At 41.9% G+C, this 26,083-nt stretch overlaps 1 protein-coding gene across 2 annotated transcripts in view; it reads right to left on the reverse strand.

Moving 5' to 3' along the window:
• myo1d (myosin 1D) overlaps window positions 1-26,083 on the reverse strand; it is a 222,369-nt gene that overhangs the window by 44,741 nt on the left and 151,545 nt on the right. For both annotated transcript variants that reach the window (XR_004634705.1, XM_034707602.1), the window contains exon 21: window positions 16,314-16,468. Coding sequence is in view for 1 of the 2 variants with exons in the window: in XM_034707602.1 (XP_034563493.1) it covers window positions 16,314-16,468 (155 nt within the window). In the remaining variant the exon portion in view is untranslated. The remainder of the gene's footprint in view (window positions 1-16,313; window positions 16,469-26,083) is intronic.

Raw genomic sequence — 26,083 nt, forward strand, 5'->3', positions numbered from 1 at the left:
AGTGGGCTGTTGGACCCTCAAACAGTGAGTCTGCACTGATGCTGGATAACTGACAAGGTGTCACGTTGTTCAATGTTCCTCATGGTGTGTTAAAGTTCTCTGAGTGAACTCATCTGACTGTAAATTGATAAAGATAAGCAGAGTGTCGCCCACGTGTCTGCAGTGAGATTTGACTCTGGTTTCAGAAAGGCCACCTGAACCACGAGTCCATCAGGTTGGACTTCAGCAGATCGATGCACGGCTGCTTCTTCCTCACAGGTAACATCCTCTACATCTCATTTTGCATCGTTTGCAGTCTCTTTGTCTCTCCCTCTCTCTCTCTCTCCTCACTATTCCTGTCCCACTCTAACTAACACTTTCTGTGTTTCCTCCTCTGATATAAATCCACTCCCCCTCCCAAGCGGTCTGGCTTACGACCCCCCCCCAAAATCCCCTCTGCAGTGTCAGAATCAGACAGGAGGAGGCTAAATGTTCACGTCTTCGGGGAAGGAAACAGAATATGACCACATCACTCTGAGCGATCGATGCAGGGCTGTGTACTGCATGCTAGTGCTGACTCATACTGTAGGGGAGGGTGGGGTTTATGGGCCGGGGGAGGACGAGGATGAGGAGGGGGTAGAAGGGGATGAAGTATGGGAGTGAGTGGGAGGGAGACAGGGAAGGACAAAGGTAGGTGCTGGAGGTTAGAGGAGAGTAAGACAGAGAAAATATGAATGGGGTTAGCGGTGCTTGAAGACTAATACGAGGGAGGAAATCTATAAACATCCGTCAGAGAGACAGATCTGGGCGGTTTAGAGCTGGGAGGAAAGAGGGAGGGAGGGAGGGGAAGGATACCCTTGTGCTCACTTAAAGGCCTCAGGCTCCAGAATAAATCATCAAATGTCAAATCAACAAACGATTAAATATCACTGAATGTAATTACCTCCTGACAACCTCAGTGCCAGGATGCAGAAGTTTGAAACTTAACTTCAGATTTTGATGCATTCACATGAAAATGAGCACATATAATCACCTCTCTCTGCAGGTTTCAATAACTTCAGTGATCCTGGACTCTTCTATCTTGGGTGAACTTTGATGCTTCAGGCCCCTTCTGACTGGAATAACTTACCTTTAAATATTTGCTCTATATCTTTAAAATCTTTGTTTTCCCATTTCAAAACAAACTGTTTATGTTTTCAGTAAAGCCCTCACTGTTCCTCTACTTCCTTTACTTATGTATGCATTTATTTTTGATGACAATTATTGTTATAGATGTTTCTTTGTGTGTTTCACCAACGCTCCTTTAGTTTATTGAATTGTATGCTATTCTTCCCTTGTGGATTGTCCCTTGTTTAAGGTTGTACCAACCCCTGTTTTGTTTTTGTTGTTGTTGTTGATGTTGTTTTTGTCATCAAGTTGGTTTATTTTATTTTATTTTTTTTCTATATAATTTTATTTTATTGAGTGTACAGGTCCAAATACATCAGTACATCCTTTGATTCAAATAATTATTCATCTTGATTCCAAAGAATAAAAAAAAAAAAAAAAAAAAAAAAAAACAACAAACAAGCAAAAGACAAAAACAAAACAAAGAAATCAAATTTCATTTCATAGATCCTGTGTGATGATTGATCTCACAGGTAGTGGGTATCCCTTACACCCACTCTGACATGTTTACACTTGTCCACCATCCACCTTCACCAACATATAGACTCACACCAACACCAACACCAATACCCCCACCCACACACACACACATGCGCGCTAATACAACAAGTCTGAGGGGGGTTTATCAAGTTGGTTTATTGTCTGACTGTTCATGTTTGTGTGTTTGTTTGTTTGTATGTTTGTTTTTTCTCTTTTGAAGGATTCATGTTTTGTTGTATATTTAGTATTGCACTGTTATTGTCTGTCTGGGACCCCCTCTAAAACGAGATGGCACATCTCAAGGGCTTTATCCCATCAAAATACATTTCTTTCAACTGTGTCGTCTACTTCATCAGCCTCATGAGGAACCCAAAATGTTGCTCGTTGCATCAGAATTAGGAGTGAGACAAAATATCAATACGGCAGTACATTGCCCTCCTGTCCTGTGTGATATCATCTGACACTGAATATTGATATTCTAATTGAAAACAACAGATTTATTTGCTAATTTGACTCACTGGACTCCAGGAGACCACTTCATGAAGCAGACTGAGAGAATACCAAGAGTGTGGAAAGCTGTCATGAAGGAAAAAGGGGGCTACTTTACAGAATCTAAAATATAAAACATGTTCTGGTTTGTTTAACACGTTTCTGTTCATTAACCCTCCTGTTATGTTGCGGGTCAAATTGACCCTTTTTAAAGCTGGGGTTGGCAGTCTCGGAAAACTAGCATGAATTTGAATGTAGCATTTCCTCAGGGCTCCGTCTAACCCCTCCCCTCCTCCCTCAGAGCTCCTCCTAAACGACGCAGGAGGCGGGCAGAACAGCAGGACGGGATTTGAATGGTTTAAAATTTTGGCACCCAAAAAAGGCTGATTGGTTGGTGTTTTCCCAGGTTTACTCCGGCTGTAGATAGCAGCTTTTCTTCGCTCTTTTTGAAGAACACATTATGTATTGATTACCATCAGGACATAAAGATCATTCTAACCAGTATAACAAAAAGTGGATCTAAATCTGATTACCACCCCCAGCTTTAAAGCCTATTTTAGGCAGTATATTCCTTCCAAACCAGATAAATGCATCATATAAATCTGGGCAGCATGTGACAGAAGAGGTGTCGTGTTTATTTATTGACATCACTTCATAAAAAAAAAAATATGTTGAGATGCTGAAATGTCTTTCAAATGACTGAAAAACCCAGAGTACAAGTTCCACTAGTGTTTGAGAGATAGTTTGCAATCCTGCTAGCTACCGGTGCAGCATTTGAGTTCTGCATACAGTACAAATAATTCAGTCAGGACCACTTCCAGTAAAAATAATTAATGATTTTAAAGCAACAGTCATATTTGGCAGTACAGCTCTGTTCTGAGAGCTCCCTGCCCTTCCACATGCGTACGTGGAATGCCAAGAGCACACCTCCTGTCTCTTTCCTGTGCAGACTTGACAAGCCAAGGCAGGGAGAGCAGCAGCAAAGACCCTAAGGTTCACAACAGAGCGAGCATCAGTGACAATACATGACACTGGTAAAATCAGACACAGAAGAAAGGAGGGTTGCAAAGGAAGCAGGGAGAGAAAGCAGGTACAAGGAGCTTAAATAGAACGGCCATTTTGACTTGTGCCGATTGGATGTGTTGAAGGTTATCAGCTGAGCTGTCGGCGGATACAGGCTGAGGTTAGGATCAGCTGATTTACTGTGGGCTGAGCTTGCCTCACACTAACACCATGCTCAATTATTTGTACTGTCCCCAATCAATTCCCCTGGAGTCGTGCCATCTACCTCTGCTGGACAATTGTTGCCTTGAATTGAGTCTTTTAATCAAACCAGCACTCCAAATGGGGTTTTGTCCTTACACCTGTACCTCCATTTTCTTTAAATACATGAATGTGACCAAGTGAGGGAGGATTTATGATACATCTCCAAAGTGAGAGTTACAAACAGAACACTTCTATGAGTTCTAAAAAAGCAGCAGGGGATGTTATTCCTGGAAAATCAAGTTATAAAATAAAATAAACAGAAATCTATGTCATGTTAAACTATTGTATTTATATTGAGGGCTTTCCAATGTACATTAAAAAAAGTTTGAACATTAATTTTAATGGAAAATGAGTGAGTTATTCTCATTGAACCATGATCTGTGAGAATTAAAGAACACCAATGGACTAAATCTTGATTTAAATGGTTATTAATGGAGTTAAAAATTAGATTTTCAAAAATCTGATTGGGATTTTTTGGGGTTCTGACACTTTTGGATAATTGAATATGCCCCGGGTCAAATTGACCCAGGAACATTATTGCTTTTCCATAGAAACGAACACGACAGGAGGGTTAAATAATTCCATATATGTTCTTTCATAGCTTTAATGTCTTCAGTATTAATCTACAGTGTTTACAATAATTAAAATAAATACAAACCCTTGAATGAGAAGGTGTGTCCAAACTTTTGACTGGTAGTGTATATAAATTATATATCTATATTATATAGAAGTATTATTCTGCACTGATATCTGATCCACATCACAGATTTAACTCTATAAATCTTCTGACCATCGACTAATCAATTCATCATTTAGGCCACAGAACCATAAATCTATGTGATGCACGCAGAGGACGGCAGCCTTAATGAAATTGTGTCAATGACTCCTGTCACCCCCCCAACACACACACACACACACACACACGGGTTCACACACGTACACACTCAATCTCCTGCTCAGGGTTTTTCATTAGTCACTGTGGACTCTGACAGCGGTGGTAACAGTCCGTGGAGCCAAACGAAGCTGTTGCTACAGAAACAATCCACAGTGTTTCTTTTCTAAGAAACCAATTCCAGCTGCTTACACAACACAGACGCCGCCACGTCAAGAAGACAGAGGAGATTATGTTACACAGGGATTTAAAGCTGTCGGTCACGGGGAGGCTATGCTATGAGGTCACGCCTGACAGAAGAACTGAGAAAGTGGCGTGGATGGAAATGTGTTAACCAGCTGTAAATCACACATTTCTGACATTTTCTAAAAACACATTTAACGTCACTCTCAGACCCGTGAAGAAAAAAAAAAAAAACCTTCCTCTTCTCGCTTCAAAGTCACAAGAACATCTCCGCACAAGTGTGAAGCTGTGTCACATCAGATGGAGCTAAATACAGCTTTACTCTGCAGTTTACCACCTGTGAGAGTTACAGGATGGAGATGAATTATTCAACACTCAACTATTCTTGTATTCAGATCTCAGAGGGAGAAGTGTGAAACACAGCAGAGGGGTGTGACACTGAGCTGGATGACAAATAGACAACGAGGAGGGATCGAGACCTGAATGAGAGGAGGGGAAAGTGGTGAAGTGAAAACATGAACCGATCCAAGGAGAAGTTATAAGTTCTATCTAATCAGCTTATTACTGTAAAGGACGCAGACAGCCTCTGTGTCTGAAAAGTGAAGCCAACGTGAAGATGCTTTAATTCTCTATTCATTTTAGCGGCCAGCAGGGGGCGACTGCTGTCCGATTGTATTGGAGTAAAAGTCAGTTGGTTGTGGGCTCTCGATTGAGTCGGCAAGGCCTATGATGCGGACATTGTTGCTGCTTTAGCTTTTAACTTCTCATTGCTAACGGTTAGCTCTGCACACGTTTCTTCACAGTTGTTTACACCGGGTTAATTTTGGCTTCCAGCTCTGAGAAGGAAGTCTTGAATTCTTGCCTTGCAAGGTCCGACTTGAGGCTTTCTTGCAGGTTGGTTAGCACAGCCATGCTAACGTCGCTAGCAACTATATCGCTAGTTGGTATCGAGTCTTTTTTGCTTTGTTTAGCGTGCCTGTTTGCCGTTTCCAATTATGTTGCTATGACTTTGGCAGCAATAGGTAGATATATGAGGAAAATTGGGCTTGAAAGAAAATGTTTTGAAAGTACACTACCAGTCACAAATTTGGAAACACCTTCTCATTCAAGGGTTTGTATTTATTTTAATTATTGTAAACACTGTAGATTAATACTGAAGACATCAAAACTATAAAAGAACATATATGGAATTATTTAATTTACAAAAAAAATATCAAACAAAGCAGAATCTGTTTTATATTTTAGATTCTGTAAAGTAGCCCCCTTTTTCCTTCATGACAGCTTTGCACACTCTTGGTATTCTCTCAGTCTGCTTCATGAAGTGGTCTCCTGGAATGGTTTCTAATTAACATGAGCCTTGTCAAGAGTTCATTTGTAGAATGACTTGCCTTCTTAATGTGTTTGAGACCATCAGTTGTGTTGTTCAGAGGTAGGGTTAGCACACAATGGATAGCCCTATTTGACGACTGTTGTAATCCAGATTATGGCAAAACCAGATTATTTCATAGTTTTGATGTCTTCAGTATTAATCTACAATGTTGAAAATAATTAAAGTAAATAAAAAGCATTGAATGAGAAGGTGTGTCCAAACTTTTGACTGGTAGTGTATGGGAGACTTCTCCTGGTCCGCCATCTTGGATTCTCGTCAGATTGTGTTGAAGTAAAAAGTAGCCAAACTCTGATGTCATTTATTACCTCAATGCAAAGGCGTAGGTTTGACTTTGACATTGGTGGAGCTGAGAAAGAGTTCTGTGTAATGCACATCTTTGTTAAGTACATGACGTTTGTTGAAATAGCTTCTAATGTCCATCTTTCTTTTCTTGCCTGAAGACAACCTCAGACATGAGTGCACCGTTCAACACTGGTGAAACCTGTATGCTAAACAGCCTACAGGGAGTTAAGCCTATCAAAAAACAGACCGGTCTCAAAGGGAGGTGGTCCAAAGTGGGATAGGATTTAAGCCTTTGGTGTGCCGCATGAAGTGCATTTTTTTCCCCTTCAACCTTAATATTGGTGAGGACATTTCAGCCATTGTTTTAGATTGGTAGGGACACATCCATACGGTGCATCCACAATTCTACGCAATTGCCTCTATGTGATCACAATCAGTGACACACATGTAGATGAGACCTATTAATAGTGATAGTGCAGAATGACATCAGCAGAAACCTTGAGACGTCACACCTCAATCGATGCATTGACAGGAGAGACGTACTGAGGAACCCTTCCCTCTCTCTGGGATCACCTGCTAGCATGTTTATTCAACATGAGGTCTGCAAAGCTCTCTGAGTTTGTCTAGCGCATTGATCCAGGATGGTGGACTTATACCTGGGCAGCCCACTAAGGCAGCCTCTATGTGTCAGAAACACTGTGTTCTAAGCTAGCAGTGCATAATATGGACATATTCTTTGCAGGAAAACAAGATCCTGATGCACGTTTGAGAACCAGTTTAAAAACAGAGGGAGGTCTCTGACGGAACAAAACTGAACTATCAAATAAAATGTGTCCAAACAGGGTATAAAAGCCTGTCTCTAATAAAAGCCTGCCTCTAATAAAAGCCTGTTTCTAATAAAAGCCTGTCTCTAATAAAAGCCTGTTTTAAATGGACTCACACTCTCCAGCCAGGGAATTTAGAGTGATCAATATGAGAATGTATGGAGGAACATATACAGCAAAGTAAGGTCTTCTCGCTGGCATGGTCGTCTTATTGATTTTGCAGTTTGTGTGTGACAGATGCAGAGTGTCTGCTCTGCTGTCCTGGCAGCGGATGGTGGGAGTGCTGCAGTCGCTGCTGCGTGGGGTGCATGTCAACACACACACACAGCCTCTCTCATACACACACACACACACACACACACACACACACACGCGCACACAAGAGACCGAGAGAAAAAGGGGGTGGCTCTGTCTCATCTAAATATAGGCCTCAGCAGCAGCAGCAGCAGCAGAGCCTTAAATATTTCATCGCCTCCTCTCCTGAAATGAAGACGGGGGGAGTCGGGGGAGAAAAAGGGGGTAGATTTGGAGAGAGGCAGAGAGAGATGAGGAAGAGGAGGGGGGGGGGGGGGGGGGGGGGGGGGGGGGCACAAGGGGTTCAAATGAGACTGAGAACGGCACAAAAGGGATATAGTCAAAAATAGGAAGCGGAGAAAAGCATGAAAGAGGAAGAGGGGAAGAGGAAGGATGGATGGAGAGAGGGAGGGGGAGGCTGAAGGCATGGGAATCTAATCCCTCCTCCTTTTTTATGCAAAATAAGAATGAGGTATTTCTGAATTTCTCTAGACAACTGGTGCGTCATGGCTGATAAGAGGGTTATCTTCTCCTGTGTGCATTTTTAAATCTCTGAATCACTTCAGTTTGGAGCAACTTGGTGTGGTATTGATACATTTCAGCTTTAAGAATAATCTGAAACACGCCAGCTTTGACATTATCTTAGAATAAAAAACCTCTTCAGTTCTCAGTGAAATCAGAATTCATAACAACATGGAGAAAAAAAGGAGATTAATGCCAAGCAGATTTGGAAACTGTCAAAAACAAATCGCTCCTCATACAAACTCAAGGGTTCAGACACAGCTCTGACAGGGAGAGGGTTTATTCCCAGAGGTGCTGTCGTTCTGCTTCGGCCTCGCTGTCACTTTGAGGAGGATAGAGAGTTGCTTTGTTGCTGCTGTAAGCTGCCCTTCTCCCTGCTCCCTGCTTTTGTGAGCATTGTGCAGTGTGCAGCATGTTGAAGGAGAGATAAAGGTTAAAGCTACATCTACAGGGAGCTGCAGCAGGGGGGGGACAATGCATGCAGGAGATTATACAATACAGATACACAAACACGAGCACAGCCGCATGCAGGCTGCCTTTTTTGCTGCTTTGTGTTGTGTGAAAGTGTGTAGAAGAATGAGTCTCTGAATCATCCTTCAGTTTCATTTGTTTCACCTGGGAGACAAATCATCCTAAGAGGTCTCCTCCTCCTTAAAACGACAGGATCCTGTGATTTAAACCGTTGATAAAACCGATCAACCTGTTTCAAGGTACAAATCTGTGTTTTCAAGGGGCTGTTGGGCTCATAACTGAGAGGCATGCTGCTACAGGGTTCTTTGTTGGCGCCTGAGATTGTTTTTCTACCTTCAAATTGGTTGATACCAAAACTAGGGGTGTCCCAATCAGCTTTTTCGGACCCCGAACCTGCTCAGATTTTTTAAAAATGAATATTTGCCGATACTGAGTCCTGATCTGATACTTGAATTGCCTGGATAATAGCTGCATAAGAGGGAAGAGAGTTGACTTGAACACTGTTTCTTTTTCCTTAACCAAAAATAAGTAATGAAAAAAACAAGTAAAATATGTCTTATATTTATTCCATTCAACTTTATCCAGCTAGCATTGTTTTAAAACTCACAAGCTCTGCTTTATGAGACCCTTGAAACTGGTGTGAATGCATTACAGCACCAAAGTGTGGGTCAGGACCCCCAGGTGGGATCGGGAGACACAATTGGGGGGTCGTGAGATGTCTTCCAGAATGTTTTTTATAAAATAGTACATTTTACACATCATAGTAAAACATATCGTCAAAAATAGAAGCTAAACTTGAAATAAAACCTTGAAAATAGAAAATGTAATGAGGTTTCTGTCTTTCTTTGAGTCACATGACTCCTTAGTTTATGGTAAGTGAACAGTTAATTATCAAAAGCATCAGTAGCAGCAGGTTAATTCATAAAGGCACAGGAAACACAGACACATGCTCATACAGGTAGGGTCATTTTCTGCAGACCAGCTAAATGAAGCCACATTAAATCACTTTGAGGGACAGTGGGGGTCGCAAGTCTGTGGTATCTATATTTTGGGGGTCACAGGCTGAAAAGTTTGGGAGTCTCTGCATCAAAGCATGCTTAAAACTGAGGCTGCTGGGGCGCTGGTGGCCTAGCGGTCTAAGCGCCCCACGTATAGAGGCTACTGTGCTCGTCGCATAGATCGCCGGTTCAACTCCCGGCTGGTCGACCATTCGCTGCATGTCCTCCCCCGCTCTCTACTCCCCACATATCCTGCTGAATATCTCTCTTCAGCTGTCCTATCATTAAAGGCAAAAGTGCCCAAAAACATAACTTTAAAGAAATCTGAGGCTGTTCTGAATGCAACTCTCATGAGAGACAGTGCGTGATTCACGACGGCAGCATCTGACTATGAGATGTAAATAATGGGAGTTAGCGCGTGATCGAAACACGGCGTTGAATGCTGTTAGCTACGGAGCGGCATGCCGGTATAGAGAACAGCAGCTGCCTCTAGCCATGAGGTTGCTAATGCTAATGTAACAGACTATCCTGTGTTTGGTTCATGTTTTCGCCTTTTTGATCCATATGTCCCTGGAGAGTTACCATAGGTTGCGTATAGCAGATGTTTGTTCTGTAATGCATCTGGTGGTGAACATGTGAGTTCTACAATAACATTTAAATCATGGCTTGAGTTTTACACAGTCAAGCAAACTCAGAACACTCAATCTTACTTGCGTGTTAGCCTTCAGCTGCATATTGTGTTCAGTGACAGCAGACGTAAATGATCGGATTAGACGATCGGCTCCAATGCTGATCAGCGATCAATTAAAAAACGTCCAGATCTGATAGTTGAGATCGGGATCAGGACATCCCTAACCAAGGCACATAATATTCACAAGTCTCCTCCTCAAACAAACACAAACAAACTAATAACAACACTGACTGAAAAACTGACGACTCCCCTAAAATGAAGCCAAAACATTGAGAGCTCCCTCTACTGACTGGCTGCAGTCTAGGTCACAAAGCCGGCCTCCTCCATGTCTTTATATCAAGATCCATCCTTGCAGACGCCGTCATCTCCCCCTGCTGGTTTTGCACCTTACGGGTCTGCTCCACATGCATATGCAAGCCAAGAAGTGACAATGATGAAGTAGTCTCTATTGGATCGTTGGGTCTATCATCCACTTTAATACAATACTGTAATGCTTTCAGGCAGACAAAGACAAGTTAAAGCACACAAAAACCCCTGCATGCATATTCGCGCATGCTGCTGTGGCCTTTGTTCTGTCAGTGTTTTCCTGTGATGGATGAGCTCCAATGCAAAGCACACGGAGGGTCATTACACGAGGCCCAGCGGAGGCCTTTTCACAGCCCGACACCTGCAGAGAAATGAGCCTCACAAAAGAACAAGATACCATCACAGCATGGCAATGATGGAGCAGAGGCACACCTCCCATACACACACCAAGCCACACACACCGAGTCGAGCAGACTCAGACACACATGCTCCCAAATCTCCTCTTTTGCTCTTTTGTACAATCAGTGGAGGCAAACGTGAACAAACAGATCAATAAATATGAGGCGGTGTTGTCACAGCAGTCGGTTCAGTAATCGGTGAAATGGGTGATGTCAGTCGTAACAGAAATCAAGATTTATCCAAACAGCAGCAGAGCGATCAAACAATTAATGCATTAAGATTTGATGCACTCAGTTTTTCACTAATTGATCTGATCTTCTAAATTGTTTTGGCAGAGAAATACCACGACTCAATCAGCGCGCTCGATTCATTACCAGATAAACTGTTCAATATGTAATAGTTTGTGTTCCCAGTTTGATGCAGAATATTTTAAACTGCTCTTTATGTTAACAACTATGGGCTGGATCACAACAACATTGTGTGCATGGTCCCAACAGATAGAGTCCAAATGACTTCAAATGATCCCTGGTATTTGCAATTTGTAGTAAGTAGTAAATGAAATATAGTGCAGTTGTTGGAGCTATTTTACATTGTTTCATATATTTAATTATTTTGACTTTGATCAATCAATTTAGTGTTATTTCATTTAAGGTAATTATAGGATTAAGTTTGATGGCTTAGGTGTCATTAATATATTTAATTACTCACTTTTATAGGTTGATAGTTTTGCACAGGGTGACGTGTATAGAGATGGGCAGGTAAGATGGGAGGGGTGGACACCAGGGAGATTTGAAAGCACAAAGATGCTACCTATTGTTTGAAATAAGCCATTTTTTGTTGTTCAATGAACCACCAAAGAAAATGCATACTTGGCTGGACATTGGCAATCTTTGGACCCCCGTGTATGATCCACTCTCCGTGCCATGTGGCCGGTTTTGACTTGAGTTTTGTTTTTGTAAAGTCAAATAGCCACTACAGCAATAAATAAACAAATGTTTAAAAGTACATATTGGCTCTACCTCATAATTTTGGCTACCTGCTCTTCTTTAGTCCCGTTCAAACTACTACTACTACTACTACTACTACTACTACTACTACTACTACTCACGGTCATATTACAAACCCATATTTATTTTTATTTATTGCTTAATCTGTCATTACCAACCATAATCACACCGTGTCAACCTGTCACTACTGAATCATTTTTAATACTGCCTGTAATTACTGCTATTTAATCTATATTCCATTTGTAACATTGTATATATCTAAATTGTATTATATCTTTATTTATCTATTTTTATTTTTTACTTATTTTATTTTATTTTACTTATTGAAACTTCTTTCTTGATTGTACTTATGTCTGGGTTGCTGTAACAACTGAATTTCCCCCCCGGGGGATCAATAAAGTAATATCTTATCTTATCTTAAACTCATGAATCCAGACAAAATCAAAGACGGGCCGACTCAGCACCGGTTCTTCTGAGTGACCCTGATAGCTTGAGCTTCATCCACAGCTCAAATGTAGTGAAAGTATGATCAGTAAGCTCAGTCCTCTGTCCAGGAGATCAAATGTGTGAATGCTGGGTAAAGAACAAGTGGCAACCTCTGGTCTTGAAATATGAAGTTCATGCTGAAGTGCTAAAACTGCAGTTCATGGAGCGTCCACTAGAGGCTGGCTGCAGAAACACAGGAAACCACATACACACCCATTCAAAAAGACGATCTTTACAGCAGAAATAAACATGTTTACAGCCTGGATCAAAAACATGTTTAGGTCTGAAGAGCTCATTTCTCCATACGGGGGTGGACATTTTTCATAACTTATTATTTTCGAAGATATAAAACTTATGATTTTTGCCCAAATAAGGGCATGGCTGACTTGTTTGACAGACAAGGACCCTGTAGCTGTTGGCCAAAAGGCTAAAGGTCTGCCTCTTTACCTCACACTAGCTCAGACCAAGTTTGGTAGTGTTCAGCATTTCCAATATGGCACCCAACAGTGATTCACCCAATCTTCCTCATTTACATCAACATACTGTAGTCTGAAAACCCAGAGGCCACCGTAAAGAGACTGCATCTAAAGATCTGCACTGCCTTAGGTATGCAAATAATGTGGCTGCTGTTAGTTACAAACACAATCCACATCTGCAGTGTGCATGCCAGTGCCTGATCCACATTGTTTCCACCCACAAAGGCCCAAACAGAGTCAAAAGGTCTGAATCAAATCAATTAGGACCCACAGGGTGAAGCAGTAAATCAAACAGGAATGAGGGGGAGATGGTTGCAGCGAGGATATCTAATTATTTTTAGGAGCACAGCTGGACTTAATGACAAATCCAATAGGATGAAGCAGATCAAGTGCACTGGGTTTATTTAGGGATACAAGTTCAGCTGGTACAACTGGTACTCTTTTTTTTAAATGCAATTAAAGAAAGTAGAAAAAAAAAGAAGGAAGCTGAGCAAACAAAGTGATCTCAATCAGCCTGACACGACCCTGAAGGACTGACGCAGGACTTCAGATAGTTTCCAATGAATCCACCAGGCCTGGAGATTTAAAAAGCCTCACTGTGTTTAACTTTATACTTGCATGAATCATTCATGTCTGCACAGCTCTTTCCATACATGCACCAAATAAGAAATTTTGCTTATTGTTCCTCACTGCAGGAGATTTCACCTGGAGAGGCCGTGATAGTTACTGTGCAATGTTTACAAGATACCCAAGATGGTGAATGAAGTGGTGTTTGATGCTATTGTGTCTGTTTTAGCTCTTTTATCAACGCCATTTATTCACAGCATCAACAAAGAGTGAAAAAGAACATGCTAGAGTACAAAGTAGCTTCATACGTGCATGGAATTTGCACCATTCACATGATATCATTAGCTCCTGCAGGAAGTTCCAACTGGGGGTGAAAAGTCTGGGTTAAAATGTGATCGTTTAAGTCCAAACATTCTGGTAAACATTCAGGAATTTGAATGCATGTGTGAAAACAGCTCCTGCATGTGCAGCCTGGGTGACAGTCATCCTCTCTTGGGGCTCATACACAGGAGGAATGAGAGAGAATGAATGAAATCCCTTTTTATTCACAAACTTCCTGCAGGAGATCCTTCTTCAAAATACTTTCTGGGTGGCCGATCGAACTCTTGAGGTTCCTGCAGATCTGCAGCTACATAACGGAACTCCACTGTCTAACACGGACTGAACATTCGGATAAAACACAGCTAATATCTTCTGACAGCATCTTCCTTTCTTACATAACAGAGTAACCTTTTACTTGAACTGGAGGTATTTTTAAACGTCTATGTAAAACATGTAAAAAAGGTGATCTGAGCACAACTTTAGGTCAGTTTGATGTTCCAGGAAGTGTGTGGGTGTTTGATTTTACTGATGAGTAAGCGGGGAAGACAAGCAGACCTGCTGCTGAGAGAGTAACCCGGTGTGAACTGAACACAGCTCTGGAGGAAGACTGAAAATGTGCCTCTTATGCACGTTTCAGCATCCCTGAAAGTCCACAACAAATACAGGATCTTCTAAGTGAGCAACACTTAAGAAGAATGAGCGAGTGTTGAATTCTGCAGGTTGTTATTTTCATGCTGATTCGGTTTTTTTACTTTGTGGGAGGAAATATGAAAAGAGCAGTCCTGTAATGATCCTGAGGTATGAGAGGAAGTGATTCAGAGATTTCATTTAAAATGCATCGTTCCTTTTTTTCTCCTCTCGGTGAGGTAAGGAAGAAAACTAATGGCCGCCTTCACAGAGTCTGCCCTGAAGAGAGCTTTAACCCAGATTCAATGAACTTAATGGTTCCAGTTAGGACGGGTGTAACTGTGCACTTCATCTTGCGCCTTCATCCACCTGCCACAGGTCACATCTGTGGATACAACACAGCTGGACGTGTGCTGTGGAGTTAAACCTGGGGATGGTAGCCAGGGAAAACTAGCATGAATTTGAATGTAGCATTTCCTCAGGACTCAAATATTTTAACAAAGGAAAAAATTGAAGCAGAAATATAGACGTATTGTAGACTTACTTCTGCAGCAGCAAACATGAATATGCATGAATCTGATGTTGTCTTTGGACACTGGCTTTGTTCCTCATTTACAACATTTACTTCTTCTATTTTGTGCACCAGTGAGATTATCATTCTGTATCCAATGCTCCTTTGCATTTAAACCCCACACACTCTACTCTATGATGTTAATCTTACATATATCACTCACCACTATCATCTCTCTCTCTCTCTTCATCTCCATCTATCCCTCTCTCCAACACAGTAGGTCTCAGCAGATGTGTGTCTAACATGAGTCTGGTCCTGCTGGAGGTTTCTGCCTGTTAAAGGAAGTTTGTCCTTGCTGCAGTAACTTGATAAGCTGGATCAGGCTTGGACCAGCTCTTAGCTATGCTGCTATACGCTTAGACTGACACACTGGGATCCTGTCTTTCTCTCTATCTCCTCTGTCTGCCTTTCACTTACTTTAACTCTCCCTGTCCCATTAAAGTTCCTAACCACAGACCTTTCTGGAGTCCCTGAGCTCCCTTGTCTCGTAGGTTCCTCTGGATCTCTGCTGCTGTGGACGTGCCAGACTCCAGCTGCTACAACTACTACTATCCGTCTCTCCATTATCATCTCTCTCTCTCTTCATCTCCCTCTATCCCTCTCTCCAACACGGTCTCAGCAGATGTGTGTCAAACATGAGTCTGGTCCTGCTGGAGGTTTCTGCCTGTTAAAGGAAGTTTGTCCTCTCTGCTGTAACTTTCTAAATGCTGCAAAGTGCTCTGCTCATGGTGGATTAAGATGAGATCAGACTGAGTCCTGTCTGTGAGATGGGACTGGATCTTATCCTGTCCCATTAAAGTTACTAACCATAGACCTTTCTTGAGTCCCTGAGCTCCCTTGTCTCGTAGGTTCCTCTGGATCTCTGCCGTAGACGGCCTGCTGCTGTGGACGTGCCAGACTCCAGCTGCTACAACTACTACTATCCGTCTCTCCATTATCATCTCTCTCTCTCTTCATCTCCCTCTATCCCTCTCTCCAACACGGTCTCAGCAGATGTGTGTCTAACATGAGTCTGGTCCTGCTGGAGGTTTCTGCCTGTTAAAGGAACTTTGTCCTTGCCACTGTAACTTGCTAAATGCTGCAAAGTGCTCTGCTCATGGTGGATTAAGATGAGATCAGACTGAGTCCTGTCTGTAAGATGGGACTGGATCTTATCCTGTTTTGATGTTGGGTCTTTGTTAATGATAGAACATAGAGTACGGTCTAGACCGGCTCTGTTTGGAAAGAGTCTGAGGATTTAAAGCCATGCATTTATTGAGACCTAATGAGCAAAGTTTTGACGTAACTCCGCTTTGCAACAAGTTTAGTTTGCACGTCAGAAACATAACTCTTTTCATTTAAGGCTACATCATGTCCTCTAATACTCCTGAAAACAGAGCAATATGAAGGACAAAGGTTTCAGTGAGGACAGCACATTGAAAGTGTTTCTTTCAGAGCAGTAAACAGACAGAGAAATGAGCTGTCCTCGAGCTTCACCTTGTCGTAAGCCAGGTAACCAGCAGACCCTTTGTCCTGTTTACGGAGCACTTACAGGACGCTTCAACAGATTGAAATACAGAGGACTGCAACACAGTAATTCAGCCTCTACATGCACTTGTTCCCCACTTGTTCCCTCCACCTCTTACCTCTTGAAGTGGCTGAGCAGGGTCCCGACCAGCTCCCCGATGCGGCTCTCATTGGTGGGCACCATGCCCTGCAGGCACACCACCAGGTCCCGGCTGTCCTTGGTGTGGAACACGACCAGCTGGTCCTTCCCGGGGGACACGCTCACTCCAGTCACCTGAGACAGAGAGAGACAGAGAGAGGATGCACAATTAAACACAGATAACATGTACACACATGGAGCACGCACTGAAACACCAACATGTGAGGAGGCAGGAGTGTGTGTGTGTGGAGGAACAAAAGCATCTGTGGATAAACACACACAGAACATGAACACACAGATAAACATGGTTATCTGGAAATTTGATCTGACGCTCCCCAGAAGGACGTGAATCCACCAGAGATGCTGATCCAGACTACGACTCATCACATTTCACTTCCACAGGAGGGACCAGGAGCAGATCTGAGCCGGGTGTTTTCATCAGACTCAATTTGGACTCAGAAATGAAAAGAGTTCATAATAAAAATGTTGGTAAAGAGCCAAAGGGAATTCTTCTTTCCGTTCCAAAGGAAAGAGCATATTTGATGAACAGGCTTCAAAAGTGGAGGAAACAGGAGGGAGCACATGAGGACAGACAGGAAGTGAGAGAAGCAGAGAGTGTGGAGCAGACATGCTGCAGAGGGTCCTCAAACAAGGGACACTGTGACGAGGACTACAGCCTCTGTACATGGGGTGCATACTTTAACTGCTAGGACACCGCCGCCCCAAAACACAGTATTCTTAATAAAACAATGAAATCATGTTTTTGCACCACAACTCAACTTTAGGGATGAGACAAATCAGCTCCAGAGACGAGACAATACATGATTCACGACCAGGTGATATTTTAACAATACTTTTAAGATAACTTTTATTTAAATTAAAGTCACAAAATGCAACTTAATGCAGATTTAATTGGAGCACGTAAAAGGGAGCACATAACGCCCATTTTAGCCTCCCTCCACTGGTTGCCTGTGCATTTTAGAGTCCATTTTAAGATTATTTTATTTGTTTTTAAATCTTTATATGGTCTCGCCCCGCCCTACCTCTCTGAGCTGATCCATCTCTATGCCCCTGCTCGGTGCCTCAGGTCAGCTGATCAGCTGCTCCTGGAGGTACCGAGGTCCAAGCGGAAGCTCAGGGGGGATAGGGCTTTTTCTGTCGCTGCTCCCAAACTGTGGAACGATCTTCCTTTAGCCGTCAGACAAGCCCCCTCACTGTCCACTTTTAAAAGTCGTCTTAAAACCCATTTTTATTCCCTGGCTTTCGACTCAGCATGAGACCCTGCTCTTGTTTCAGTGCCTTTTTATTTTTATTTTTATTTTTATTTTTTAACTTTATTTTATCTTATTGTTCTTATTGATTTTATGATTTTATTGTTTGTTTTTATCCATTATGTTTCTGTACAGCACTTTGTGTCCGACTGCTGTTGTTCTTAAAGTGCTTTATAAATAAAGTTGAGTTGAGTTGAGTTGAGTTGAGATCCATTTCAAAATGTTTTAAGTAGTCATCCTCTTGTAATGAATGTGACTTCAGTTCTACTTTTTTTGACTGAGTATGAGTTACCAAATTCAGTAAAAGACACACTGATCATGTGATTAGACTCCTTTTATTTTTGTAGCATTTTTATTTAAATATTTGTCATTTATTGTATTTAATCATTTTATTTATTTACCAATGTTTTATTCATTTATCAACGTATTTTTCATTAATTATGTTTTTTTTTAATGTTTATCTAAATATTTTCATTGTATTTATTTATTCATTCGTTTATTTTTATTTACATATTTTTCATTTTACTTATTTATTCATTTTTATTAAAATATTTGCCATTTATCTTTTATTTTCATTTATATATTTTTAATTTTCTTATTTATGTATTCTTTATAATTTATTTATTATTATTGTTATTATTTTAAATCTATATTTTTCCCGTTCTGACCTTTATCTATCACTTTTCTGTCTTGTTTTATAACCTTATTAGGTGTGAGGTGGTTCGGGGGGTGATGGGGATTTACATGTACTTGTTCAAACATTCAAAAAAATGATAAAGTTCCAAAGAAAAAGGCAAAAATATCTAAGCACTGTGAAAGGTTTCACCACAAACTCCATGAGTTGACTTCTCTCCTGTAGGATTTCTCATGAGTCTCTTCAGACCTTTAACTGCACGTACATGAACTCTGCATGAGCTTCTAACTTCAAATGGAAGCAGAGTTTGACCTTCGAACTGAACTCATCTACACAAACTCAACAGAAAAATAACACCAGTGAAAATAAGGCTTAGTTTGGGTGGTGAGTGGGAGGGCACTGGGGGCTGATGGGGGCATTTTTGTGGCTGCATATTTATACCCTCGTCTGTATTCAGCCCTGTTAAAAGCAAAATCAACATGAAGAGTGTTCAGAAGAAGAAATGAGGGTGAGTGAATTTACTGTAAGTGGTTATTTAGTTATGAAGCTGGAGAACAAAGCAGAATAAATGAATATACAGACTAACTTAACTACATTATTAAAAGATGATATAAAGTGGTATAAATAGGCTCTGCTGTGTTGTTCACAATTAACATGATGCATTACATGATGCTAAACATCCTCTCGGTGCTACATTAAGATTTGAACTGGAAATCTAAAGGGTAGCATTTTGTGCTCAGACCGTTTCACATCCAAACAACTGTAAAGATTGAGTCAGAGCAAAAACACAAAGCTGAAAACAGAGGACCAGAAGTCCAGTGTCTGTTGTCTGTTGTGGTTTTGGAGGCTTAAATTAGCACCTGCAGTAAAGATTTATTGATCAGCATCCCAAAGGTTCGATCGACTTTTTCCACCCGGCCCCCCGAAGGACGGACCGATGCTAGTTTCTGCGGTTGGCTTGTTTTTGCTGTCCAGGTCTCCTATGAGCACACGCAACAGGAGGAAACCGATATCTTTACCTTTAAACACATCTGAGGAGGAGAAGGAGCTCATTAGAGTCCACATTGCAGTCTATTTTATCCTCCTTTAAACCGTTACCTCTCCTCCTTTAAGCCGATCTCTCCTCTGTCTCTTCTATCGTCTCCTCTCTTCGGTTTTAAGCCGTTTATTTCTCTCTTAATTTGTCTTTCAGGCGGCGTTTGTTGAGGAAACAGCCACAGGGCAGCCAGTCAGGTGCATTAATATCCTCTCACCAGACTGCAACGCTGAGACTAATTCACCATCAGGGGAGGACAGGTTGTTACCGGCGGCTAAACAACAAGCTAACGCCGACATGTTGCCTGCGACTTCCCAAACAAACACTTCACGTAATCACCATGAATTAAAGCCTCAAGCCGCGCCTCTCTGTCGGGCAATCCACCCGCAGTTAATTAGGAGGAGCCGATTACATTTACATTTATATTAAAGGCTTAATTGATTGGAACGACAGTCAGTGTTCTAATGAGCGGCGTAATGATACGTTCTCATTCGTTTCCTTGTCTAATTTTTCGTCTTGATTCACCAAATTAGTTTTTGGAAAGTTGGAAGTCTGTAAGAGGCATTTATCTGCCCAGCCATCTGCTCAAGTGTTTGTCTGTCAGAGGCGCATAAATCCACCAAAAACTCGAGCACCATGATTCCTTTCATCAGAGCGATACCAGCAACGTTTTTCAGATTGTGTTGACATCTGAAGGCGCCTGCATTCAGAGGAGGTTATGATTTCTCAGGCTCTCAGATGGATCTTGTAAAATATTTGTTGCAGCCAGTGTCCGACCCGCAATTTAGAGGCGTTCACGAAAAGAGCAATGAGTGTGTGTGATGAAAAGAAACGATTTCACAGAGACACTTCTCATCTGTTGGACAGAAATGCAAGACATTTCCTCTTCCAAGCTTTCTCAACTGTGAACATTTCTCTTCACTTCTGTAAAAGTTAACAGAATATCTTTGGGTTAAAGACTGTGAGTCAAGCATCTGAATTAAAGAATCCACTTAGGAGTTAATGGACATTTTTCTTACAGCCCAAACTATCTTCACCACGGCCAGTACTCCTGTCGTCTCTGAAAGAAATATCCATAAGGGTGTTTCTGCAAAAGAACTCCCCCTCTGATATAGAAATAGTCTGCATAGTTTGCAAAGTAATGTACAAACCAATGTCTGAAACTTGGACTGAAATAACTTGGATTTACTTAACCTGTTCTTGTGTTGAATATACTTTTATTTGAACACTGATGTTACAATTTGTTATGAAAGCTAGTGAGAGGAGCATCGCTTAGACCCTTAGGTCTAAAGGCTAACATCACCACAATAATGACCAAAGTACCAAGTGCTGGGTCACTCAAGAGCTGAACACAGATTCCCAGAGTAGAGCAGGACAGTGTGAGTCAACTGTAGCTGGAAGACATGATCTGCCACTGGGGACAACAGTGGAGAACAGTCTAGCTAAGTGCATAGTGCTTCCTAAAGAGCTGGGTCTTTAGCTGTCTTTGGAAAGTAGAGAGGGACTCTGCAGATCGAATGGAGTTGGTTAATACATTCCACCATTTAGGGGCAAGTACATAAATAAAAGTTGTTGAGTGAGATCTGGTCTAAAGTTTCTTGCTTGGGCATTCTCCACTTTTAAGAGTAGGCTTAAAACTTTCCTTTTTGATAAAGCTTATAATTAAAGCTGGATCAGGCTTGGACCAGCTTTTGTTATGCTGCTATAGGCCTAGACTGCCGGGGGAACTGGCGCACTAACACACTGGGATCCTAGCTCACCCCCTTCCCCCCAACCCCCTCATCACTTACTTTAACTCTGCCTGTCCCATTAAAGTTACTAGCCATAGACCTTTCTGGAGTCCCTGAGCTCCATTGTCTCGTAGATTCCTCTGAGCTGCCGTAGACGTCCTCCTGCTGCAGACGATCTGGACTCCAGCTGATACGGACGTGTTGGACTTCAGCGGCAACAGCTTCTACGACTCGTCTCATCACTATCACCTCTCTCTCTTACTCCCCTCTATCTGTCTTTCCAGACCCAACTCAGTCGAGGCATGATGGCTGTCTAACATGAGTCTGGTCCTGCTGGAGGTTTCTGCCTGTTAAAAGGAAGTTTTTCCTCTCCACTGTAACTAGCTAAATACTGCAACGTGCAATGCTCATGATGGATTAAGGTGAGGTCAGACTGAGTCTTACCCTGTCTTGGTGTTGGGTCTCTGTTCATAATTTGACATAGAGTGGTCTAGACCTCCTATGTTTGTAAAAGCATCCTGAGATAATGTTTGTTGTGATTTGGAGCTTTACAAATAAAGATTGATTGATTGATTGATTAGATTCTTTCCTGGTTATGAAAGTAGAGGGTTCCTTCTTGGCCCATATACGCCCTTCCAACGCTCTTGATTTTCCTGAAAATAATCACAGCACGTATGAACTGCTCAAATGTTTTTATATTGGAATCTTACATCAGGCAGTTTTTTTGATCATTTAATGGCGATGTATTCTGGCTGGTTTGGAGATGAGGGGCCTGTATTTTGATGCGAATTATCTTTAGTTACTGACCTTTTATGGACTTGTTTTAATGCATTATCAAGGATCTTTCTCTAATGGCCAAGTTCCACCAAATTCCATGTCCTGTCCGTCTCTGATCCGGCAGGTCAGAGGTTTTCAGAGGACCATAAAGACAACATGGATGAGGAGAGGAGGAGGATATACATTATATCCTCGGTCACATGACTCAAGCTGTCCGGCGGGTCCAAACGCAATAAGCCCCATATTGAAATCTTGTAGCAGGAATAAACATGATTACATCTTGATTGCTTGATCTATTTTTTGTAAAAAATCTATCTAAGATGACTTTTCTTACCTCTTTGTTTTGTTGACATTAAAGATATGAGTTATGCATAATTGCATAATTAGAGGCGTGACTGAGTTGACTGACAGGTGGACACAAAGAAGCTTAAAGCCTGCACCAGCTCCACCTTTTTCCTGTTTCTAGATTCATCAAAAGTTAAGAGGTGACCAAAAAGGTGACTACCATATTTGGCTTCAAAGCACCTCTTTGGAGACAAATGAGTGACATCACTGAGACTACATCCATAAATACAGTCTATGGTTGAGTGTGCAAACTCAAACTGTCCCTGAGTTGACCCTGGAATAAACCGTACCCCACTTTTGTCCTGTTGCCTCTATAAAACTACCAAATACTCTGAAATATTGTTCTCCTCACATCCCTGCTTTATACATTTTTAAAATCACAATCATGATCTTGTGGACGGCGTTCAAATTTCAAGTCCTGACAAGTCGACCCCAGAGGACTGCTTGCTAATGCCTCGTTAGCTTTTATAACCGCCATGATCCCGAGCTTCATCACCTGTGGGTCTATTTTGGTGGAAACACTTGTGAACAAAGTCCTGTGTATTGTTCGGTGTGCTCTGCTCTGTGGTTGTCATGAGGACTTTAATTTGAACAGCAGGTTCTCCCAGGTTATTCTAGAGGGAACAACTTAGTGGTTATATAACACCCTCAACACAACAGTCCTGTTAGAACAGACAGAGGAGAAGCACAGAGAGCAGTGAGGACTGAGGTTCTGCAATTAAACTGATAATATAATGAGTGATGAGGCTGAGGGGGCAGCAGTGAGATAGTTTGTCATGTTTACAGGGTGAAAAAAAAGTCTCAGTGTTTAGATGGATGATTATTTGAAAAGAAGTTGTATTTATGTTACATCAAATCATGCTACACTCATGTACACAAAAACAGCTCTACATGTTTTTACAAACGTTTCTTTATTTAAGTTTGATTCTGTCAGTTATAACAAGGTTTTTAGATTTATATATCTATCCATCAATCCACCTATCTACTGAGCTATCTTTCAGTGAATCAATCCATCCAACTATCATTTCATCATCAATCCATCTCAGAACCGACATCCATCCACCAATCCATCCATCTCAGATCAATTCATCCATCCATCCATCCATCCATCCATCCATCCATCCATCCATCCATCCATGCATCCATCCATCCATCCATCCATCCATCCATCCATCCATCCATCCATCCATCCAGCCAGTCATCATCCATCCATCCATCCCTCCATCCATCCGTTTATGCACTGTTTCAATTATCTGTCCCTTTTCCATCCATCCATCCATCCACCCATTCAAATATCCCCTATCCACCCACCCATCAATTCCTGATCCATCCATCCATCCATCCATCCATCCATCCATCCATCCATCCATCCATCCATCCATCCATCCACCTGTTTATTCATTCATCCATCCATCCATCCATCCATCCATCCATCCATCCATCCATCCATCCACCTGTTTATTCATCCATCCATCCATCCATCCATCCATCCATCCATCCATCCATCCATCCATCCATCCATCCATCCATCCATCCATCCATCCATCCATCCATCCACCTGTTTATTCATCCATCCATCCATCCATCCATCCATCCATCCATCCATCCATCCATCCATCCATCCATCCATCCATCCATCCACCTGTTTATTCATCCATCCATCCATCCATCCATCCATCCATCCATCCACCTGTTTATTCATCCATCCATCCATCCATCCATCCATCCATCCACCTGTTTATTCATCCATCCATCCATCCATCCATCCATCCATCCATCCATCCATCCATCCATCCATCCATCCACCTGTTTATTCATCCATCCATCCATCCATTTATTTACCTGTTCAACTAACTGTCCCTCTTTCCATCCATCCATCCCTCCAGCCAGTCATCATCCATCCATCACTCCATCCATCCGTTTATGCACTGTTTCAATTATCTGTCCCTTTTACATCCATCCATCCATCCACCCATTCATATATCCCCTATCCACCCACCCATCCATTCCTGAGCCATCCATCCATCCATCCATCCACCTGTTTATTCATCCATCCATTTATTTACCTGTTCAACTATCCGTCCCTCTTTCCATCCCTCCATCCATCTATCCATCCCAGATCCATCCATCCATCAATCCATCCATTGGCTCATCCATTTATGTACCTGTTCAACTAGTATCTGTGGCTCTTTCCATCTATCATTCTATTTTATATTTATCTATCAATCTATTTTCTATATCTATATCTGTCCATCTTTCCATCGAGCTATCCATCCATCCACTCATCAATCCGTCCATTTATATGCCTGTTCAAGTATCTGTCCCTCTTTCCATCGATCTCTCCATCCATCGTTACCATCCATTCATCTTTTTATTTACCAACATAAACATCTGTCCATCTTCCAATTATCCAACATCATCCATGTGTTTAGCTTCCTATCCAACCATCTGTGCATCTTTCAGTCTATTTATCATCTGTTTATTCATCCATCCATCCATTACTCCTTCCAGCTAACTATCCTTCATCAACTTATCCATCCCCCCATCTCTCTCTCTCTCTCTCTCTCTCTCTCTCCAGTGCTTCAGACATTTAGCAGACCCTTTAGTTCAGTCCATTCTTTCCCCAGCCTTGTTAATAATAACAAAATATCACTGCACATGTTGAAAACTGTACAGAGGTGAAGTCTGAACTGTAACCCTGCGGCTGTGGGTGGGAGGTGTAGAAAAAAAACTGAATGAGAGGGGAAAAAGGCGAGGAAGAGCGAGAGCCTCAGGGATCACAAACAAACCTCGCTGGGAAAAAGAAGGAGAGAGAGAGAGAGCGAGAGAGGGGGAGAGAGAGAGAGAGCGCACGCCTGAACGACACCAGACATCAGCTGATCTGCTCTGCTGCTCGGTATCCATGACAACGCTGTCTCCTGGGAAGTTGGCATGACAACAACAGGAAAGGGAGAGGAAGAGGAGAGAGGGAAAAGAGGGGAGGGGGGCGAGGTGGGGATCGGGTGGAGGGGGAGGAAGAAGCAGGAATATGAGGGAGAAGAAGAAAGGTGGTGAGAAGCAGGAGGATGAGTCACTGAGGAACCAAATCTAATTGAATTTACTTTATTCAAATAAAAAACAATAAACTGATCTGACTTCTGCTGAATTTGCATTTATTATAATCTCTATTTACAGACTCGGCATTCAAATGTTGAATCTGTAGGCGGGGGATGTCAGCAGGGGAAAGGACTTTTGTAGTCGGTTTGTTGAGTGGTATTAAACAATGATGATTTAACATGCCTTGGTGCTCAGAGGAGAATCAGACTGTACGGAGAGCAAAAGCAGGCAGAGCATAGTCAACCTTTATGGCATCCTGGCTCACATCGGCAATCTGTAATCTGACAATAGATGCTTTTACGTGGACAATATTTCTGATTTCAGATGGCGTGTGATTTAATCAAGTCTGGTGTTCACACGCATGCACACATTTTTTCAGAATAACTGTGTGGCGGGCGCAAAAGAGATCTTATTCTGACTCGGCCTCTCCCCTCTTCTGATCCATGTAAACACAGCTAATAATTGGACAACTGTGGAGAGTTGTTTTTTGGTAGAAACCATAGACTGTAAATCAAAATGGACAGCGTTGCTCCGCCTCTTCCCGTTGTACGGTTCTGAAGCCAAAAAATCCGCTCCTGGGCGCCGCCATTGTGCAGCCAGAGCCTGTGAAGCCACTGTAATAAGCTCCGCCCTACAGCATAGCGTAATAATACGCTGTGTGTCCTTTGAAGTTTCTCTCTACGGCGGCTGTGAATCAAAGGAAACAGGAAGTAAAACCCCGTTTTTTAAACTCTAATAACTAACGAAAAATAAACTTTTCAGGAAAAAGAGGCCTTGAACTCAAAACAGTCAAATACTAACTACATATCACCACAGCATACGGATGTGAGAAACATTCGTACGACGTGTTTTTATTTTTAA

Source organism: Notolabrus celidotus, chromosome 18 (assembly GCF_009762535.1).
Source record: "Notolabrus celidotus isolate fNotCel1 chromosome 18, fNotCel1.pri, whole genome shotgun sequence".
Taxonomy (NCBI): domain Eukaryota; kingdom Metazoa; phylum Chordata; class Actinopteri; order Labriformes; family Labridae; genus Notolabrus; species Notolabrus celidotus.